At 38.7% G+C, this 22,313-nt stretch overlaps 1 protein-coding gene and 1 pseudogene across 1 annotated transcript; both read left to right on the forward strand.

Moving 5' to 3' along the window:
• The first annotated feature begins 10,354 nt into the window (after nt 1–10,354).
• On the forward strand, nt 10,355–11,329 carry LOC138922865 (olfactory receptor 2T2-like). Its single transcript, XM_070259317.1, has one exon. The coding sequence runs from the start codon at nt 10,355–10,357 to the stop codon at nt 11,327–11,329; it is 975 nt and encodes a 324-aa protein (XP_070115418.1).
• Nucleotides 11,330–20,508: 9,179 nt separating this feature from the next.
• LOC138922899 (olfactory receptor 2T11-like) lies at nt 20,509–21,467 on the forward strand (annotated as a pseudogene).
• The last annotated feature ends 846 nt before the right edge of the window (nt 21,468–22,313 follow it).

The following is a 22,313-nucleotide window of genomic DNA, read 5'->3' on the forward strand; positions in this document are numbered from 1 at the left end:
TGTTAAGTGAGTAGGTCCCCATCATGGCTGATTGCTAAGCTTAAGAGCTTAAAATTGCCAAAGGCCTCCAGCCTGTTAAGCTGTTGTCAGCACTTCCAGGACTAAAGCTGGGTGGGGCCTGCCCCAATCAGGGTAGCACACACTTGTTCCAGAGGTTGTAAGTTTGGGCTGACCCCCTACGTGGCTGTTTGAGAAGCACAAGTCTGCTGTAGCTCACAAGCTCCACCTCCCACAGGGCCATCCACACCATCAACACAGTCTGCCCCATGTATACCCCCCAACTCACTGAAATGGACCCATTTTCCCCATTGCAGAGGCCTCACACATTCTGCCAAGGCAGACCTACCTCGTACACATTCCCTTCCTCATAGAGGTGAATAATCCACTCACACCCCTTCAGAGTTCCCACCCACTGCACTTATGCAGGCCCACAAGTTACCCAAGGGCTTTCTCTTGAGTGGGGCCAGTCCCTAGGGTGGGCTGCCTTCCATGGCTGAGCTGGATTAAATCAGTGTTCTAGTGGATGGGGCTGCCTCCTGTGCTAACAGGTCAGAAGAAGAACTCCAGTGGCATCTGCCAGCATCTTTGTCAGCACATCTGACCTAGGTCACAATAATAGCTGCTACCAATGTCTCAGACCTGGGTTGGGGGACCCAGTGTGTGGAGGTCTCAATTCTTGCCAAGATGTGCCCAGAGCCTATCAAGTCTTTTCTCACCAGAGGACTGTGCATCCTTCTTTCTGGTTATTTAAAGTTGCTTTCTGAAATAGGTGAATTTGTGCATGGGCCCTTTAATAGTAGGCTTTTCTTTCCTCTTATGTCTGACAGCTTTTGTAGGGGTATTCCTCATTGTTGTTAACATCCAGGGAAACCAGATATTATGACATTTGTCTCAGTTGTGCTGAGTACGACAGCTGCTTATTGTGGCAAGACTCTCCTGCTCAGATCCCGCACTCCTCCAGGAAAAGCTTCAGACCTTAAGACGTCTCCAAGCCAAAGAGCCATGGCTAAAATACGGCTTGCTCCTCTTGAGAAAGGAGTTTCTGAGTCTTCTACCTCAGTCAACACTGTCCCCAGTTGTGGGGGTTCTTTTTATCCAGTTTCCAGTTCTCTCTCAGGGATAATTTTTCAAAGAGTGTCTGTAAATCTGTGGTGTCTAAGGGAGGAGATGAGGTCAGAGTCCCCTCACGCAGCCATCTTCCTAGCCCTTTATTCTCTTTGAAATTTATTTTCTGACATCTGTGTCATCATGAGAATTACTTAGACCAGGATTAGAAGTTTTGTCCATTTTCTGATTTAGAAACAGTGAATATGTTTTATAAACAGATTCTGGACCAGAAAGAAATAATGAGATTAGGAAAAATGCATTCTCATTATAGAGAAGCTTTGCTATTATAACTCTTGCTGATAAGTTTACTATGTCAGGTTGAAGAAAAACATTTTTTAGTTCAACAAAGAAAATTCAATGTTTTTAAGTCTTCTTTATCAATGTATTAAATTAGGATATTCTAGCCTACTTCTTACCTTGGAGGGACAATTTTAGGAGAATACGATAACTGGTAAAAAGCAACTTTATCTTTGGAAGGTGCTATATACCATAGGTATTAAAACTAACTTATCACCATAGAGAAGGGCCAGTGAAACCTGCTTCTTTCATCCACTTCTTTCGGGAATGGTCTTGGCATTGCACTTCAAGCAGAATTATTTCTTGCACAGATGAGGCTACAGAGGTGATCAATGTCTTCTAGTTTCAACAGAAGACATTTTATAAAACATATATAAAATATTTCAAGGGCCAGTGTTAGTCTGACTGACCTATCACATCCTTGTCATAAAATAATAGATGTTGCCTCTTGTGTATCATGAGGGGCTGGATATCATAAGGTCATTTCACACTGATTTCCACCCAATTTCAGAAACCAAAGAAAACAGACAAAAAATACCTTAATATAAACAGAACTTCTTAAAAGAAAACTACTCTGCCAAATGCATGGGGCTGACCAGTTGTTTCCTATCCCAGTGAATCAAAAGGGGCTACATGTCTTCAGACACATTTCTCATGTATATTTGCTTTCTTATTTATTTTCTAGCTCAGTTTTAGGCATATAGTTGGCACTCAAATAATATAAGCTGAACAAATAAAATAAATATCACATGTTGTATAATACATTTCTTTTTAATATCAGCTCATTCTCTCCCCTCTAGAGGAGTGTTATCAAATCTATGACTTATTTCCATTATTGGTCTCTGCCTTTCCCAAATTTAAGCCCTTTTCCCCTCCCACCTCTTCTTTTTCTCTTCCCTAATTTGTACCCCTTCTTCTTCCATACCTGACTAACAATACCTACCTCCAAAACCCTTTTCTCTTTTTTTCTCTCCCTTTCTTTTGCACTTTGCCCATTCCCATCATTTTCTTCTATTTTGACTTTGCTCCAACGTCCACTGCTACCTGCAGTGATGCAGCTACTCCCCAGTGGTGCGTAGGGTTTAAATTATCCTAGATTAGCAAGATATGCAGGTACATGGGCATTTCAGAATGTTTTTAAATGGGTTTCTGAAGTGTATTGGCAGTGATATGACAGGGAAGGAGATGTGGCTAATGAAGAGAGACGTGTGATGGACACTTATTTAATACAGATGTGTTTATCTCGGTCAGATAGAATTAGTTATAGCAAGAAGAAGACTTTGCATAATAGAAAATGTAGGCAAATCTGTACCAGCTCCTTTTATCTTTTATAGTGTATACGACTTGCCTATTTGGTGCTGATGTATTTTCTTTTTCTTTTCTTTAGGAAGATTAGACCTGAGCTAACTACTGCCAAACCTCCTCTTTTTGTTGAGGAAGACTGGTCCTGAGCTCACATCCATCCCCATCTTCCTCTACTTTTTTATACGTGGGACATCTACCACAGCATAGCTTTTGCCAAGCGGTGCCATGTCTGCACACGGGATCTGAATTGGTGAACCCGGGGCCACCGAGAAGCGGAATGTGCGAATTTAACTGATGTGCCACCAGGTCAGCCCCTGTTCTGATGTATTCATATAAACATTTTTTGGTCTAAAGTAGATGGAATTCTCCTAAAATTCAGAAGCTACTGTTTCATAGTGAGCTGATTAAGCATAGAGAAGTGTGTTCCCTCCTCTGGGCAGGCATGATTCTGTGCATTCTCTCTGCTTTGAGTGCCTGGTCCTTCATGCATGCTCTGGCTAGGTGCTGTTATCTGCTTATGACTTCTCCTTGGTTGCTTATATCAACGTCTTTCGCCTTAGAATGTAGACTTTAATTTTACTGATCCCCAGTCTTTGTTTCTAGATATCCCAGAGAACCTTCAATAATCTCAAAAGAAATGCTCTAAACGTAATTTTCTTCACTTAGTTATTTGTATTGAATAGATATATTAAGCCCACTTTGGTAATAATGATAGGCTTCTTGAAGATGAACTAAATATGATAAAGCAATAAGGATTAAAACAAAATTATGAAATATTGTTTAAATTCTGCATCATAGAACAATGGAGCTTGAAGAAAACTTGGAGATGATTGCATCAAAGCTTTTCACTTCAAAGATGGAAAAATAACCTCTAAGAATGGAACTCCTTGCCCAAGAACTCACAGGAAGTGGCAGAACTGTACCTGCAGCCCAGGTATCCTTACCCCAAGTCCAGGGATCTTTAGCATTTCCTCTGAGTCTTTTAATTTAATCATTCCTCAAAGAACATGATAGAATTATATGATTTCTGAGTCACTGTTCAGATCCAATATTCTGCCAGCTGTACATTTTCCTACTCCCTGCTCTCCCAGTGTCTCCATGCTTTATTTGTCCATGTCTGAATCTCCAGCTAGGAAACCTCTGATATGCATCTCTGTCTTCCAGGGACATGAACAAAGAAGTAAAATCCTTAGAAATTTAGAAAAAACATTTTAAAAAATTAATTTAAGTCTTATGATGATAAACAGCAGGGTTTTACCCAAAGAAGACTAACTCTAAATGCCAGGTAGTACTTGGGCAGGGTGTGGGTAGAGAGAATTATTTGAAATCAAAGCAAGCACTGGGAATGTAAACATCCAGATTTTGGGAATTATTGTTGTGGAATGTAGGATCCATGTCTATTTCCACCTTTATTTAAGGAATATTACTGGAAAGGATGGAACGGGCTTCACCATAGAAGGAGGAGAAGAGCTAAAAGAGAAATATGAGCAAGACACATGAAAAGGAAGACTGAGAAGTCACAAAATATCTGTTATGTATAAATAATTTGGACTCCGGTATTTTTATATGATACATTTCAACAATAGATGAAAAATTGTGGTGCTCACAGGCTGTGCTATTTTCCTTAGCAAACTTGATAATAACAATAAAACCTTGACTGAACTCTTATAGTAGCACTTCTCAACCAATTTTCATGACATGGATACCAAAATGGTACACTGGGGTAAACTGAGATGGCTGTCGACAGCAAAATCAACTGTGTGCTGGTGTAGTCAGCTCAGGCACTACAGACCAATCGAGGGCTGAGAAGGTCAGCATCTAGTTGTAACTCATTCATGGCTCTGTAATGAGCCACATCACACTGCAGGGAAAATTCTATTCAAGTCAATTTGATATCCACTTGAGCAAATCTTATATTTATCAAATACATAACATATTCTTCAAGAATTATTTATTGAATAGCATCCTAAATGGCTGAAAATGTGTCTTTTCATCTGTAATATAGAGAGTATGAAGTCTAAGGTCCATGTTTAGTGAATCTGTGATGATTAGAAATCATGTAAGTAATGTGCCCATCACCACACCTAGTGCATGAGAAGCATTCATGGTATTTATTACTATTATCATCATTGTTACTATTATTATTTAAGTTGTTCACCTCCCCAAATGTGACCATTTCCTTTTCTTTTTACCTCTCTAGAGGAATAAAAGGAACAAGTTTTAGAAAGTTCAATTTATCTCATGCTTAAATATCTTAATATATTATGCAAATAATCTTTAGAGAATACATGACTTCTGCTTTATTTCATGACTCATTTCTTTCTTCCTTTCATCCCCTTTCCCCCTCCATCCTTGCTTTCTTATTTTCTTTCCTCTCCTTTTCTGCTTTCTCTTCTCTCTTTATCATGTCTCCTGTATTTCATCCTGAATCTTAATTCCTTCTATACTACTCAGTAGATGAATAATTCTGAAAAAAATTTAACTTCCATGTCAAATGCATATTTTAACATAATTTTCCCAAGTAATATAGACCAATGACACCGAAGGGAGGAATTTTTAGTTTGACAAGGCTCCTTTTAGAAATTTTAACTTTTAACTTTAAATTTAGTTTCAATCTTACAATCACTCCTAGATCACATTTTTTTTTATTGTTCTAGAGAGATGCCTGGATTAGATCAGTAGTTGTATGATGAAATACCAAGAAATGATTACAATTTTTCACTCAGGAAAATAATGCACCCTCTGGAAAGAAGAATGGGCTTTGATTGACCTTCTTCTAATGCACAAAGTAAACTCAGTAAGTTTAGATTAATTACTAGCCTGAGGATTCCTCCATTGGGATGCTGAAATCCATTATTAATGAAAAGCTTTATTTTGACTGAGTCCCACCTCCATAACCCAGCATTTAAGAAGTCTGACATTACACTGTTGCCTTTCTAAGGCTTGGACTCAGCTGCTCTGAGGTAGGATCTTAGCTTTTCAGGAAAATCAGGTAAAACACTCCCCATATAACTAGTATGTTTTCCTTAAGCACCGCTCTATGACTATTAGAAAATCTCTTCAAGATTAAGAAGGATGAATTGTGCATTTACTTTTGGGCCGGCAGACTATTGAAAAAGGGATATTTTAGCTTAAAGAATGGGAAGCTAAGGAGAATCAGGGAGCAGTTTAAAAAGACATGAACAAATTTAAAGAGGATAAAGGGGCTTGTAAGTGCTGATTGGCTGGAAGAGAGAGCTTAGTATTCACGAATAAAAGTTTTCAGATATTAAGGGGTAGGTTGCAAGGGTGAACATTACTAAAGGAGAAACACTGATTTCCTTCTGAATATTTTTAAGGCAAGGATTATCCTACTTATATGTAATTAAGTGTGAGTGAAGGTCTTTAGCATGCTTGGGAGGAGATTTATATATGTTCAATTTCAGTCAGGAATGGCCACAAAGGGAGACAGAAGAGAGGCTTGGGAAAAAAACAGTTTGTTATACTCACAGTCCTAGAGACTGGTGGTATGGCACACCACAAAGGGACAAATGGAAAAGTCACCAGAGTGGTGAGAAGGCTGAAGGCAAGAGCAAAAGGAAAGCATTAGGCACAGCCTTTATTGGGGTTTCCACTGGAAAGATAAGGCAGGGCAGGAGGAACAGTTTAGGACTGGCTAGTTTGAATAATTTTATGGGGCTTTAATATGGTCTCTAGCCACCTGGTACCCAGTCCTGGGGTGACTAAGTCTCAGGAAGATTGTCCCCAGGGGTGCGCATGGCAGATAGGGGAGGTCTGGGCTGGCCTGGTTAGTTTGCATATCAAAGATGTGATTCCAGCTGGGCCCTTTGCTATCTCTAAGAATCAACAAGCCAGGAGGGGCAGTCTCTCCATAGCTAGAAAGGATTTTAAGATGTCAAAACATCATAATAAAAAGAAAATTTTAAATATACACATATGGGATATCAGGAAAGATTGGTCCAAGACCTCTCCATCTTGGACAGCCCTTCTTCCTGGTAGAATGTTGCCTAATCTCACTTTGAAATCTCTTCTTACAAGATGCTGTGAGGGTCACAGACTGTGCTGGATTTCCACGTCTTCTCCCAGAACAAATTCAGGCTTGAAACATGCAGCCTCTGCCAGCTGACACCTGCAGAGACACCCTCCTGGGTGATACTACTTCTCTTCACATAGCAGACCACAGGCAGGATCAGCCCCTCTCACAAAACTCACTCATCTCTTTCCAGTGCACAGATCCAAAGCTTCCATTCACAGTGACTTCCACACTTTGGCTGGATCTTCCCCAACTCCCACATCCTAACAAGCCTGGGGGATGTTACAACCAGTCTGGGAGTCAGGGTATTCTCTGCCTTGAACATCAGGAAGGCCTGAGTCCGACATCATTAAGATGAAAGGTTTTGGAGATATTTTTAGAAAAAATTATCTTTGGGGAGGGAAATGGAATTAAATCTGAGAACCTTGAGCCATGGATAATGATGATAGTGGAGGAAAGGTTACCAGATGGGGAATTGAATCTGAGGTTTCGCATGTGTGTATAAACCAAATCACACATTAAGAAATAGCATCAACGTTAATGTTAAAATTAGATTCTGGGAACTGCTATAAACAAAAACAGATCATAAAACATAATTGTGTTCATAGTGTAGGTATTCATTGTCCATGCTTACTGGCCATGCCAAATATCCCACAGTATAGTATTAATTATGCATTTTGATGATGTGTCACCTTACTTTTTATATACTTGATTCATGGACAAAAGTAAAATATTCTCCTTTGTACTAAGTCTCTTAGCATGCTACTCTCTGAGCAGGGTCTGTTGCTTTCACTCACATATATTCTCTTTCTCTCACATATACACACACACAAGCAAACTGGATCCAATTTGTGGTTCTTTTATGCCCTGAGTCTTGATTGTTTTAGAAATAAGGAAGTTGGCTCAAACCGCATCTTTACTCTCTTTTAGCTTTTGTATTCTATTATTGTCTACTCTAAGACAAGACCCTGGAGTTAGAAAATTTTAATTACTTAAAGAGATTTGAGACAATGAAAGTGATTTACTCTTTTTAATACTCTGTGGAGACCAATCTAAATTTTTCTGTAAAATGAAATTCTCTGGCTCATATTTAGATTGAAAAGTAATTTTTTATTTCTTAGGCAACTTTCAGATTGTTGGATCACATTCTTTGCTATTTGAGTCCCTCACTGTATTTTTTTTTAATTTTTCTTTTTTGAAGAAGATCAGCTAACTTCCACTGCCATCCTCCTATTTTTGCTGAGGAAAGTTGGCCCTGAGCTACCATCTGTGCCCATCTTCCTCTATTCTATATGTGGGACCCTTGACACAGCATGGCTTGATAAGCATTGTGTACACCTGCACCTGGAATCCGTAACAGGGAACCCCAGGCCACCAGAGCAGAGCATGCAAACTTAACTGCTGCACCACCAGCCTGGCCCCTCCACACTGTATTTTTAAAGGGATGATTGGCAGCTGATTTGATACTATCAGTAAGTGGTATACAAATTCTACAATGTGTCTAAGCAGAGAAAGAAAGATTGCTGGCCAAGATAAAATTGTTGCCTGTATGCATGGATATTTTAATATCCAACCAGTTACTGCCAGGCTCTATAAACACAATTTTAGATGTAAAATCTTAAATTCAGCCTCTTGGTATGTGTCAGAGCAGTGGTCGTCACAAGAAAATCTTTCACATGTTAAAGAAGGCATAAGTAGTTAATTTTTATCAACTTTGTTGAGAATTAATATTTCATATCCAGGTAGGGTTTATTAAGTATCCAGGCATTTATTTTTCTCCTCCTAAATTGAGGAAGTGTGATAAATTTAAGTTACCATAAAGTTGATTTTTATTTCCACCTCTGAAATTTTGCTTATTTATCTAGAAAATTATTTATAATATACATTCATCTTTGATGAACACCTAGAAAAATCTCTCTATTGCTCTAATTATTTTCTCTTCCAGCTAAAGGGAGATTTATTCCTTCTTGATGCCTCAGAAACTTTACATTTGACTGTTGTGGAACCAAAAATTCTAGGTATAGTTATGATTTTGGTGGCTGATACATTTTACAGAAATATACTTCTTCAGTAATTCTGTCACTGAAATCTGAAGGGATATGTTACAATATAATAATAATGGTAACAATAAACTCATGCCTCAACACCCCTGAAAATATCCAAATGATGCACGTTTACATTCATCAAGAATAAAATGTGGGCTGACCAGGTGGCACAGTTGTTAAGTGTGCACGTTCCACTTTGGTGGCCCCGGGTTCACTGGTTCAGTTCCCGGGTGCAGGCATGGCACCACTTGGCAAGCCATGCTGTGGCAGGAGTCCAACATATAAAGTGGAGCAAGATGGGCACAGATGTTAGCTCAGGGCCAGCCTTCCTCAGCAACAAAAAAGAGGAGAATTAGCGGCAGATGTTAGCTCAGGGCTAATCTTCCTCAAAAAATATAAAAAGAATAAAATGTATGAGAACTGTTTGCATTTAGTTTAAGGGAGTTTTGATACTTCTTATCTGTAAATTCAGGAATTTTTTCCCATTTGGAGTTGTCTTTACTCATAAATGTGAAGGATCAGTAATGTGGTGGAAAAAATGCTAAGGTATGAAAAAAAAACTGCATAGCAATGAATTCCTAGGATATTGTAACATTTTCATAAGTTCAGAATGCCACCCTATCACAGAAACTCTGTTAACCTTTTGGCTGAACAATTTAAGAGAAATTTAGGCCACACTGGGATAATAACAGCTAGTATTAAGACATAAAATTTTAGCCCACTCCATGATGTCAACTAGAAAGACTACCATGATGATAAACCCAAAGGCCTGCTTGTAGAATAAAATTTATGGTGGTCCTCATTCAATATTTATCACCCTGAATTATCCTGTGAGAACAAAGAAACCAAACTGGGTAAAGTAACCCATGCCTAAAACATGAACTTCTTTGGCAGCTCTTCTGACCATAGCTCAGTGGACCCTGACCCTCAAGTTAAGTTAGTAGTACTAGCTAGTAATCCTTGATATTCCAAACATTCACAAAGATATTTAATAACAGCAGCCAAAAAGATTAAATTTGTCTAGCTTTATTTGCTCCATGTCTATTTCCTATCAATTTATGAAATCACAAATGTATGTGTATGTACGACCTTAACATTGTAATTATCTTAATGACTGAGAACAATTTAAATCCAATCAAGCTATGAATATTGATTACAAGGCAATATAGAGAGGAAGGCACAGTTACCAACCTCAGGAAATACTCCGTCTAAAGTGGTAATATTATAGAAGGTGTATAGAAGATGCTTCAAAATAAAAATGGGACAAACTCTAAATGTGGTACTGCATGAGCTGTTACATTTACCTCTCACATTAATCCTAGAGGGATATAGACCTATGTTAACCTTTCATAGATGATGAAACTGAGTTTGTCTATAAATTAATCTGTCCAATGTCACATAGACCATTAATATTGAAACCAGGATTCGATATGATTCTGAAGTCTGTGTTCTTTTTTATCCCACGCTGCTTCTGACATACTATTCATGGTGGGTTCTCCCTAAGTAGCAGATTATTAATTAACCCATCAACATTTTGCCTCTGGGGCCCTAGGAGCTACCATGTGACATGGGCATGGAGGCCATTCTCCAGAACGCCACTGACTTCATCATCTTGGGTCTCATCACCCAACCCACGTTCCCTGAGCTTATCTTTGCAGTGGTCTTCTCCATCATTTTGGTGGCTGTAATGGCCAATGTGGTCAGGATGCTGCTCATCCACATGGACTCTCACCTCCACACGCCCGTGTACTTCTTGCTCAGCCAGCTGTCCATCATGGACACAGTCTACATCTGTATCACTGTCCCCAAGATGCTGCAAGACCTTCTGTCCAAAGAAAAGACTATCTCTTTTCTGGGTTGTGCTCTTCAGATATTCCTCTACCGGACCCTGATGGGAGGGGAATTTTTCCTGCTAGGCCTCATGGCCTATGACCGGTATGTGGCTGTATGTAACCCAGTCTGCTATACTCTCCTTATGAACCACAGAATTTTCTTGTTCATGGTGGTGAGCTCCTGGATTGGTGGCTCCTTGGATGGATTCATGCTGACCCCCTTCACCATGAGATTCCCCTACTGTGGGTCCAGAAAGATCAATCACTTTTTCTGTGAGATGCCAGCAGTGCTGAAGCTGTCATGTGTCGACACGTCACTCTATGAGACCCTGATGTATGCCTGCTGTGTAGTGATGCTACTCATCCCTATATCCACCATCTTTGTCTCATATACCCGTATCCTGCTCACTGTCCATTGGATGAAGTCTACGGAGGGCCAGCATAAAGCCTTTGCCACCTGTTCCTCCCATATTATGGTAGTGAGCACTTTCTATGGAGCAGCCTTCTACACCAATTTGCTGCCCCATTCCTACCACACACCAGAGAAAGACAAGGTTGTGTCCGCCTTCTACACCATCCTCACCCCCATGCTCAACCCACTCATCTATAGCTTGAGGAATAAAGATGTAGCCACAGCTGTAAGGAAAGTGCTGAGGAGATGCACTTCCTCCAAGAGATTCAGAGTGGGAGATGTGTCCAGGAAATACTAAAGGAGGCAGGGCCCAAACATCCCGGGTACTGCGGCCAATGTCACACCGTCATTCCAGAATATGCATTCTTGATTCTGAAAAATATCCAGTGTCACTTTAACAATCCTGAATTATCAACAGCCAAAATCATCCCATTGCAAGCATCATTTATGAACTATAGCAAAAGGTAGAAAGCATCTCAGAATTAGCCAACTTGCTTGTCTGGATTCACCAAAAAACATTTCCCAGGGAGCATTCTCTTCAAGTAACACTAAATCAGGCAGACCAAATATCTCTTTGAAGAGTTCTGAATCAATGTTTTTATATGTTACAGGTGTTCATGTGTCTTTTGTGTCTGTACTGCTGACCAACTTTTGAAGGGGAAGGAGGTGAAAGGTGTCAATAGGCACATGTGTGTGGGGATGGATTGTAATTAGTCTTTGGGTGGTGAACATGATGTAATCTACACAGGAATCAAAATATAATGATGTACACCTGAAATTTATGTAACCTTATAAACCAATGTTAGAGCAATAAAAATAAAGAAATTTCAAGTAGCAGTCACTATGTCCTTGATAATTTAATGTCAAACAGTCAGTACAAATTAAATATTTTCTAATGATAATAATGTAGCAGCTTTACTTAGGAACCTTTTATACAGACAATTCAGTTGTATTTTGGTTTCTATATTCTTAGTCACCTTTTATGAATGTTTGTGTTCTCTAACCACTATGGGTAATTATTATGGCTTTTTCCCCATAGTGTCTAATATGTGCCTGGAAATCAATAAACATTTATGGATCAATTAAAAATTGATTTCTATCACTAAGGTAGTAACATTGCTATAATCTTTCTAACATTTTATCCATGCCTTAATAATATGGCATAGATAAACATGGAATAAACAAATCAAGACGTTACATTAGCTAACACAGCTGTCTTGGTCAATGCTCCCATTCTCAGTCTCTCCAGCTGGTATACTGGTAGACAAATATTTCTTCTTTTAATTAGCTTTTGGTTAAGTGTGGTGTTTTGATAGATGCGGGTCTTCAATAGAACATTAACTAAACAAAGAGCACACTTACTGAGCTTCTTCTATCCATTTATCCAATTTTAACTTTCAAATGAATGTAAGATCATAAAATATGACAAATTAAAAAAATATTTTGATTCAGCTGGTGTTTATTTTCTCTATCAATAGAAGGCTTACAAAATGTTGGACACATTTTTCGGTGGTTTCATAGTTGGCAAAGTGTAAGAAAAGATTACTCAGCCCTATGTTATTTTAGTTTCCACATAGAGGGAAAAATGTTTCCTCCATAGATGTTGATGTAAGTTAAACATATTCTCATCAATATCTTTTCACAAGATTAGTTTTGACTTGGAAGTTTCCAAATAAATTGATCTTATCCTGAAATCAACCAAACAGAAAAGAGATGGAAGAATGACTTGGATAGATAAATCTCTTCAAGTGGAGAAACCGACCGGGATTCATTTACAACATATCCTCAATGTTATTTTAACTCAGTACCATTTCCTTTTAATTCTCTTGAGACTCTGCTTTCTGTTTCCTGCCTTTGGTTATCATCTCTACTGGTCTTTCCCTCCAAAAAATCTTTCACATCATAATTCTCATTTCCCCTCTATTTGTGCCTTCTTTCTCATTTCCTCAGAGTCCTACCTGGACCTGGGTTGCTATATATTAATATCTAACAGGGCTTTTGTTCTTACATTTCCAAGATGAATCCTTTGCATACTTAACAAGAACATTTAACTTAATAAATAGTTCAAAATTATCTGAAAACAGCAGGTAAGGGAGGTGCATTTAGATGACTTCCTAGAAATTTCATAGGAATCAGTCACTAGATCGGGGCAGGGGAAGAGGGAACTTCTGTGATGCTAAGAGTCTGTACTCCATCTCAATGGTGGTTGCATGGATGTGTTCACTTTGTGATAACTTATTGGTCTTGTCACTTCTGATACTTGCATTTTTCTGTTGTATGCTATTCTTTAATATAAGTAAACTTTTTTTTTAAGTTACATCATATATATTGTGGATGTCCTCTCTCCTCACTCACAAGACCAATCCTATCTTATGAGGGATAAGCAAGGATTTTTCTCCAGTCATTGTACCAAATTATTATGTAAGATAATTTATGGTCCCAAGATTTTCCTCTTTATTAAAAATATATTAACTTGAGAATGAAAGTTGTGATAATTTAAAATTTTTCAAAAATGCCAATTGTATACACACAAGATGTCAGGTACTGTTCCAGATTATGGAGAAAAGATGAAGCGAAAACAGTCCCCATTGTTCAAAACATATTCAACTACATTATGTGATTTTCGTTCTGATCATCACAAAGTCCTACCAAGTTTTTAGAGAAGGAATCAACCTCATGGGAGATGAAGAAGCTGATGTTCAGAGCAAGGTATAACCTCTCCCAAGCTATAGGGGGATGGGGGACTCAGAACCATATCTTTTGACTTCTGGCATTGTGTTTTTTGTGCCAAATCTTCCTATTAATTAAGAGAGAAGAGCATGGCACAATGTGCTGCGTCTTAGTCATGATAGTGACCTGGGGGAAAAATTCATCGTGGGAGTAACACATTGATAAATCCCTGTTCATTTTCTGCTATATGCCAGCTAGTCTGGTCTACCAAGAACCCTATTATCCTTGTTGAAGGGCACTCAGACTCCTGTGGGGTTTTGCTATAGGTGAGGGATATGGACATAAAATTAACTGAACCCTTGCTTATACATATTTATTTTATTTATACAATAAATTTTAACAAGTATATTTACATAATATAAAAATGTAGTAGTTGATAATATAAAGTCTACTTAGTTTATTAAATGCTTCATTGAATTCCCAGTAAGGTTTCAGACATGAAGGAGTGATGGAGAAAATGAAAATATTGAGAGGATTATTTGCCGTGGAGTAGAGAATTCAGACTCTGTCACTTAGAAGGTACATCCCTGACAAGTTAGACTCACTTTGCACAAAGTGAAGTCCTGGTAAGTGAAATCTGATAACAATGTGAATGCGAAATGCTTGAAATATCAGATCCTGACTCTGTACACAAGTGATTTACATGAGGCAGAAGAACTGTAATGATGATTAATTTCGTGGCATTGAGAGATTATTTAACTAAAACAACAGGGGTATTAATAAAGATACAATTAGCTAAAACCAGAAGCATTTTTGAATTTTTTTTCAGATGACACTGTGTTGGGAATAGATCTTATTAAACCTGCACACCTACCATGGTCTGTCACACATTAACAACATCCCAGTGAGTACTCTTCCTTCAAAACCCCAGAGATTCAAGGTTCAAGAGAAAAGTTAAGGTTTCAGGTTCTGCTACATTACTTTGGTTTACACAACTAACTGCAAATATGAAAGTGATACATATCTGCAGCATCAACTCTGACCAACCCGTATTGCTTTACTTCATTTTCTTTAATTAGATTTTTAAGCTTAGTCAATTATATTATATTTTGCTTATCATGTAAGCAAGGCCAGGGATCTGGACTTTGTTCCCTGATGCATCCTAAGCACCAAGAAATTTTCCTGATATAGAAATATGTTTTTAAAAATTATTCGTTAAATGAGTGAATGAATGCCATTTCATTTTGGAAAACTTAGCACTCGAATATACAAATGTTAATGGTTATATAATTCTGTTTTTTTTTCTCTTTTTCTGAGAAACTCAGGTTTTAAGAGTTGCAGTGGAAACTGAAAGTCAAAGAAATTAGATGACTTTTACAAACTCACACAGAATTACATGTCAAGGGTGAAGCTAGAATCAAAAGAACCATACTTAAGTTCTTTCCAGCTTCATCAATTCTAATGTTATTTCTACTTAAGTAATTTAAAATTCTGGCACCTGCAAAGAAGCGTCATTGGCTTTTTCTAGATTCGCCATACACACCTGTTTGCTTTTGAGCAAACAGAAGGTAGGAGGCATAGGTAGGTATTTGCTCACCTGTGGGGACAAAGAGATGCTTTCTTCCATACTGACTGAAAACTTAGGTGTCAGAGTGAGTCTTAGAACTTCTTATATCAGTTGACATTAGCAAAATTATTTTTTCCTGAATTTCCATAGTGTTTAAATGCAATAAGCAGTCACTTTAATGAGTGGCCAACAGCCTTAGGGAGATGAAATCAGGAGACATGTCTGAACACAGTTAAATCTGCGTTTCTCGACCTCAGCTTCTGCAGAGCTGGTGAAGCTGCACTAGAGACATCTGCTTCCTCACCTCCCTGGATAAGGTGTGGGAACTTCTATGAGAGAGAGTAGTACAGCTTTGACCCAAGTCAGTCTGCCTGCAAATAAGAGTCATTTCAAATTTGAAAGATCATGAAACGTCTTTATCTTTGAGTGTTTTTCTGTACAAAATCACAACATCTTTTGTGTCTGTATTCAGTAGTCTCAGTCTCAAGAAAGAGAACTGAGCCAATGCCAATTTTTAAAATGACAAGGAAAGCTTTTAGAATCTTAGAATATAACCTAAAAATTATAAATTATAATAATTTTTCCTGTAATGTCTTCTTTATATATTGGGTAAGTAGTCTTGAAAGGATTAAATTAACTAAAACAAAGTTATATATACTGGCCATTTTTTCAAATTCAGAAATTAATAACTTTTTCTCATTTTGGAGCCTGTTCTCTTTCCACTATTACTGAAAGTGGAGAGATGTTTATTGTGAATAAGGGGAGATCCTAAATACTATACTCAAAATTTTTGTAACAGTACTTTAGGTATCAGATATTATTATGAGGGCCTTGCACGGAATCCTCAATTAACACTCTGAAGTCAGGGGCTGCTCTGATGTCCATTTGCTCATAAGGGACTTGATGAGTGACTTGCTCAGTGTCCTATGGGTAGTAAGTGACAATCCCTGGAATTTCACCCAGGCTGTTGAGGCCCAGATTCTATGTAAGGATCACATTAAACTGCCAGAGGAGCAAGGGTAAAGTGACACCTTAGAACTTGGGGTGACTTTAGAGGTCTTGGAAACTTACACTAGCAAATTAGAGTTGTTTACACCAATGTGTGTGTCTCAACCATTTCTGGGCATTTTTTGTATGTATTCCTCCTCTCTTTGCTAAAAAAAATATTTTACTTTTCTGGTATATTAGGTTTTAAAAATTCATATTTTCCATCATTTATTCTTGAGTAAACTCTGCCAGTTCCCCTGACACACATTACAGAGGATTTCCTTCAAACCAGGATCCCCGAAAGGGAATGGGTCTGCTTATATACAGGTGGTGGTGCTGGTGAAGGACTGGGAGCAGGCCTGTTGGAGGAGGCATTATTACGTCTGCTTGGAGATAAGAAGTCGCCGTTGGCACTGGATGATCAGCAGTGAGGTTTGTGTTTGGAGGATCCTTCTTGGAGTACATTTGGTGATGATTTTTTAATTTTTTGCGGACCTCAATATGAAGCCAGGCATCTGCAGTCAACACATGTTCACTGGAAGTTGCCAAGGAGTTAGAGACCATTTGGGGTTTCTGGAAATAATTAACTTTATGTTTTTACTTTATAAATCTGTTGACATATTTTGATCAGAAATTCCAATGTTTCTTGAATTTGATTGTGACCTCACAGCCGGTATTCATTTCACTCATATTAGCTCACTGTAAGCTTATCTGATGCTTAAAAGGATATTGTGCATTTAGGGATCAATTGTGTGTAGTAGTAGAGAGCATGGGAAGCAAAGTCTGAGTCTTTGAGCCTGAACCTAGCTCTACCACTTGCCCTCTCTGTTCCTCAGTTTCTCCAAATTTGAGATAGTGATAATTTCAGTAATTGACCCAATAGAAGTGCAGTGAAAAGAGCCAACATCAAAACCCTGCATCATGTGGAATAATGCATGGCACACAGCAAGAACTGCATGGATGCTGACTAATTTCTTATTAGCAACTTGTCTCAATTATGTTTACATTTAAAAGCTGATAAAAATATTCATTTGCCTATTGGTTTTCTGTGGCTACTGTATCAACCTACCACAAACTCACTGGCTTAAAATGACACAAATGTTTTATCTTACAGTTTTGGAAGTCACAAATCCAGATAAGTCATGTTAGGCTGAAATAAAGGTATCAGGAGGGCTACACTCCTTTCTGAAGACCTGAGGGGATAATCTGTTTTCTACCCTATTTCGATTTCTAGATCCCACTCACATTACTTGCTTCATGATCCCCTTCATCTTCAAAGCCAGCATCTGAATAATTGACCTTTGTTTTTAATGTCACATCTCCTCCTCTGATTCCTGCCTCCCTCTTACAAGGGTCTTAATGATTACATTGGCGCCAAAGCACATTTTAGGATGCTCTCCTTATTTCACCATCCTTAACTTAATCGCATCTACGGAGTCCCTTCATCAAGTAAGGGACCATATTTACAGGTTCTGAGGATTAGGACATGGGGATCTTTGCAGGTGGTGGAGGGGCATTATTCTGCCTACTGCAGTTGGCTTAATTAACACTAAAGTAAATCTATTACCACTTTACTGAATTTAGTACAATATCAAATTAATAGTGGCATGTTTGAAGACATAATTTTTCTCATAATAGAAACCAAATGGAAACTTGTGGCTGAGAAAAACCATGTGTAAAGATTTTCTGTCCGTTCATCTATTTAACATAGGGTAAGTTCACACTATATTGTTGGCATCCACAATGCAATCTCCAGATAGATCATAACATCTGAAGCTATAGTGATCTTCTACACAGCAATTTGGGCCTAACGAATGAGCAGCTGTTGCAGTAAGCACAGATTCAGAAGAGAGTAAAAGTGGTGAGACCCTTGTTTACTGTAAATTGTGCTGACATCTGACTCTGAAATAGTGTGTTGATTTTAAGTCACAGAGTGATTGTCTCAGATTTGTGTATGTGAAACCTCAATGAGTTAATGTGGAATTTGTATTGCTGTTTGATCTTAGAGACTCGTGATTTATTTCTGTTTCCTAGAACTGTTTCTTATTAGAAAATATGAATAGATCTTATTTTATGAAAATTTTACTTTGGATTGAAGAATAGCACAAGGACCTGGTCTTTAAAAAAGTATTTCCCTTTAGCACATTTAGAGAACACACCCAGAGTATTTTAAAGGAATTTTTCTATCAGTATACCATGTTTAAATGCAGAAAAAATAAACAGTTTATTTTTCTTTACCTATATGTATTTAATTATTCATTTAAGTATTTGACAATATTTACCATGTATCACACATTCTTTCATATTCTGGGAGCACACAGTATTAAAATAGGCAAACATCCTTGCTTGTATGGAGCTTTCTTTGTAGGTGCAGGAGACAAGAAAAAATGAAATGAATATATCGCATGTCAGATGGTATTAAGAAATATGAAAAAAAAAGTCATCAAGTCTTACCAGAATAGGCCCCTCTGAAAGGAGGGTTTTGAACAAAGCCCTGAAAGACATGAAGGACAACCACACAGATTTAGGGAGGAGACCCAGGCCTGGGTACAGCAGAGGCAAATGCCATGGGCTGGGGACTCCCTCGGAGTTGGGACAAGGATCGGCAAGAAGGCCGGGGAGCTGCAGCACCAGGGTAAACACACTGGGGGAGGCAGGAGACAATTTCAGAGTGGAAAAGGGTCACAACATGATGGGCCTGGAGTGGGCGATGAGGTGCCATAGTAGAGAGTGATCTGTTCTGATGTGGGTTTCTCAAGATCACTTTGCTCTGCTGAGATCAGACTAAAAGCATACAAGGGAGAGAACAGGGAGACAGTGGGAAAGCTACTGGAATAAGTCAGGTGAAATATGACAGCTAGAGCACTTCATTCGTGAGGCCCCAACAAATGTCCTAATCCTTTTGATATTGTGATGTATAATTAGAAATACATATTTGGTCTTTGTCCCCCTTTCTGGCACAGACCTCCTAAAACCCTTGGAATTATCTAAATTAAAAGAGCCATAAAGATGTCTTTTCTTATTCATAAAAAGCTCTTTCTAACCACACTTGAGTTTATGTTAATTAGGTGACTTTTGGAAAGCACTTAAGGATAGGGGCTGGTTGCTCATGAGGACCACCCATCTGATTAGATGTTTGGAACTTTTACTCCCACCTCTACCCCCAATCCCCAGCATCCCTCACCCTTGACCTCAAGGAGGGGAGAGAAACTAGAAGTTCAATTAGCAACCAATGACAAATGAATTAATTAATCATAGTATTTAATGAAGGCTAAACTAAGGTTTGGAGAACTTCTGAACTGGTGAACAATTGGAGGTGCACAGTGTGACATTTCCAGAGAGGTCAAGGAAGTCCCATGCTCCTTCCCACATACCTTGCCCTGTGCATCTTCCAACTGGTTGTTCGTGGGTTTTATTCTTTTATAATAAACTATTAATCTAGTAATTGGGATGTTTTATTGAGTTTTGTGAGTAGCTCTACAAAATTGAAACCAAAACTGGGGGCATGGCAACCTCTGATTTGTAACCAATAGGTCAGAAGCACAGGTAACAACTTGGAATTACCATTAGCATCTCAAGGGTGGGGGTAGTCTTCTGGAACTGAGCCCTCAATCTGTGAGTTTTGACACTATTTGCACGTACACAGTGAGACATAATTAAATTGTTGGATGCTGAGCAGTAGTCTGGAGAGTTGTAGAATTGTTTAGTATAGGAGAGAAATCCTCACACATTTGATAACAAGAAATGTCAGAAGTGAAGTATTGAGAAAAGAGCAGATGCACAAGGGGTGTGTTTTTTTTTTTCTTTCCGTTAGTCATTTGCTACGTTATCTTTTTACTCACTTTTAGCCATTCAAATAATCAATAAATTACTTGTCCTTTTCTCCAATCAGTATTTATTTGGCCCTACTATGAACTACACAGTGTTCTGGAAGCCAGAAATACAGAATGAATAGGACAGATATGTATTCCAGGTATCACAAACACCAAGTTTCTTATGCAATTAGCATAACCCATATATTGCAGTGCAAACGGAAAAAAATATAGAAAGTTCTCTTCATCAATGAGGAGAAATAGGGACACAGTTAGTGACTCATGATGTGTTCTCCCTGTTTTCCTCTAGCATTCTGCCTTGGAAAATTTCATCCTTACCAGTACCCTCTGGTTGTGAGTTTCCCTCATAAAGAAAGTGTTTTCTCTCCATTTCCTTCCTAGTCTTTGTGCCTTCCTGCTCCCCTGGAGCTGCCATAGGCAATGTCAATGAAGAACGGTACTGCATCCTCTGACTTTATCCTCCTGGGGCTTCTGGTGAACAGTGAAGCTACAGGGATTATCTTTGCTGTTATTTTTGCTATTTTCATGGTGGCTGTAACTGCAAATTTGGTCATGATAGTCTTGATTCAGGTGGACACCCGCCTCCACACTCCCATGTACTTTCTGCTCAGCCAGCTGTCCATCATGGACACCTTTTTCATTTGTACCACTTTCCCAAAGCTGCTGGTTGACATGGTTTCTAAAGAGAAGACCATTTCCTTTGTGGCCTGTGGCATCCAGATCTTCCTCTACTTGACCATGATTGGCTCAGAGTTCTTCCTCTTGGACCTCATGGCCTATGACTGCTACATGGCTGTCTGTAACCCTCTTAGGTACCCAGTCCTGATGAACCACAGGGTTTGTCTTCTCCTGGCTTCTGGTGCCTGGTTTGGTGGGTCACTGGATGGCTTCCTGCTCACCCCTATTACAATGAATGTCCCCTACTGTGGCTCCTGCAGTATCAACCACTTCTTCTGTGAGATCCCTGCAGTTCTCAGACTGGCCTGTGCTGACACATCCTTGTATGAAACCCTGATGTACATCTACTGTGTACTCGTGTTGCTCATCCCCATCTCTATTATCTCAACTTCCTACTCTCTCATCTTGTTAATGGTCCACCAATGCACTCTCCCGCAGGTCGAAAAAAGGTCTTTACCACTTGTTCTTCCCACTTGACTGTAGTCAGCATTTTCTATGGGGCTGCCTTCTACACTTACGTGCTGCCCCAGTCATTCCACACCCCTGAACAGGACAAGGTGGTGTCAGCCTTCTATGCCGTCTTCACACCCATGCTCAATCCTCTCATCTACAGCCTCAGAAACAAGGACGTCATGGGGGCATTTAAAAAATTATTTTCATGATGCTCATCTGCTCAGAAAGTATCCACAAGTGATGCCTAGGGATTCAACACTGTGAAAATAGTCTTCCTGAGAACAGCTCTGGGTGTCATGTTCACAAGACTGTATTCAGTCAGCTATCAAAGATACTTGCAATTGCCAATAAAGAGGATTTCTCCTGTCTGGAAACTTGTTCCTTAGGGGAGAGAACAAAAGAAGTTCCATTGTTTATGCAGACAATTTTGGCCAATCTTCAAAAATAATTTCTTATCAAATTAGTTAATAATTCATCTTGTCTTAGCTCTTGTTTCTAGGAAAAAAAGGGAACAGATAATAGAGCTCACAGCAACCCTTTATTTTGAACCAGGTTGACTTCAAATCTCAATCATGGATAAACAAACCAAAAAATCCTCCAAAGCTAACACCTCTTGGTGCCAAAATTTCTGTGAACATTTTTGTATCAAAAAGAAAAACAATAGCAATTCACAAGCGGCAAAGAAGGCAATCACACAATTTTGATCATGTATTTTCTTGTATTTGCCTCAGTGGACTCAGCTCTATCATCATCTTCACAGTCCTTGAGCTTAAAATGGGGACATCAAATACTAGGCCACAATAAATACTCAATGAATTTAATTAAACTGACTATGAATTATGACTTCCCAAACATTACACACCTAATCGAAGGGAATAGACTCTAGCATTTCACATCAAAGGGCACTATTTTCCCTCTTTCTGTGAGAGTGTAATACCAGCATACAAGGCTACATGAAGTTTGTGGTCAGGAAGTTTCCATTTCTTAGCTCTGTGTAATTCAACAACAGTACTTTGATAAATTATTGGTTTTGTTCTGAATAAGATGGACAGCTCTTGAAGAATTTTTTGTAGAGATGTGACTTGATGAGATGT

Source organism: Equus caballus, unplaced genomic scaffold (assembly GCF_041296265.1).
Source record: "Equus caballus isolate H_3958 breed thoroughbred unplaced genomic scaffold, TB-T2T haplotype1-0000016, whole genome shotgun sequence".
NCBI lineage: Eukaryota > Metazoa > Chordata > Mammalia > Perissodactyla > Equidae > Equus > Equus caballus.

Excerpts from the sequence above, each read along its gene's own strand:
- LOC138922865 (XM_070259317.1), top strand. The coding sequence starts at position 10,355 with ATGGGCATGGAGGCCATTCTCCAGAACGCCACTGACTTCATCATCTTG.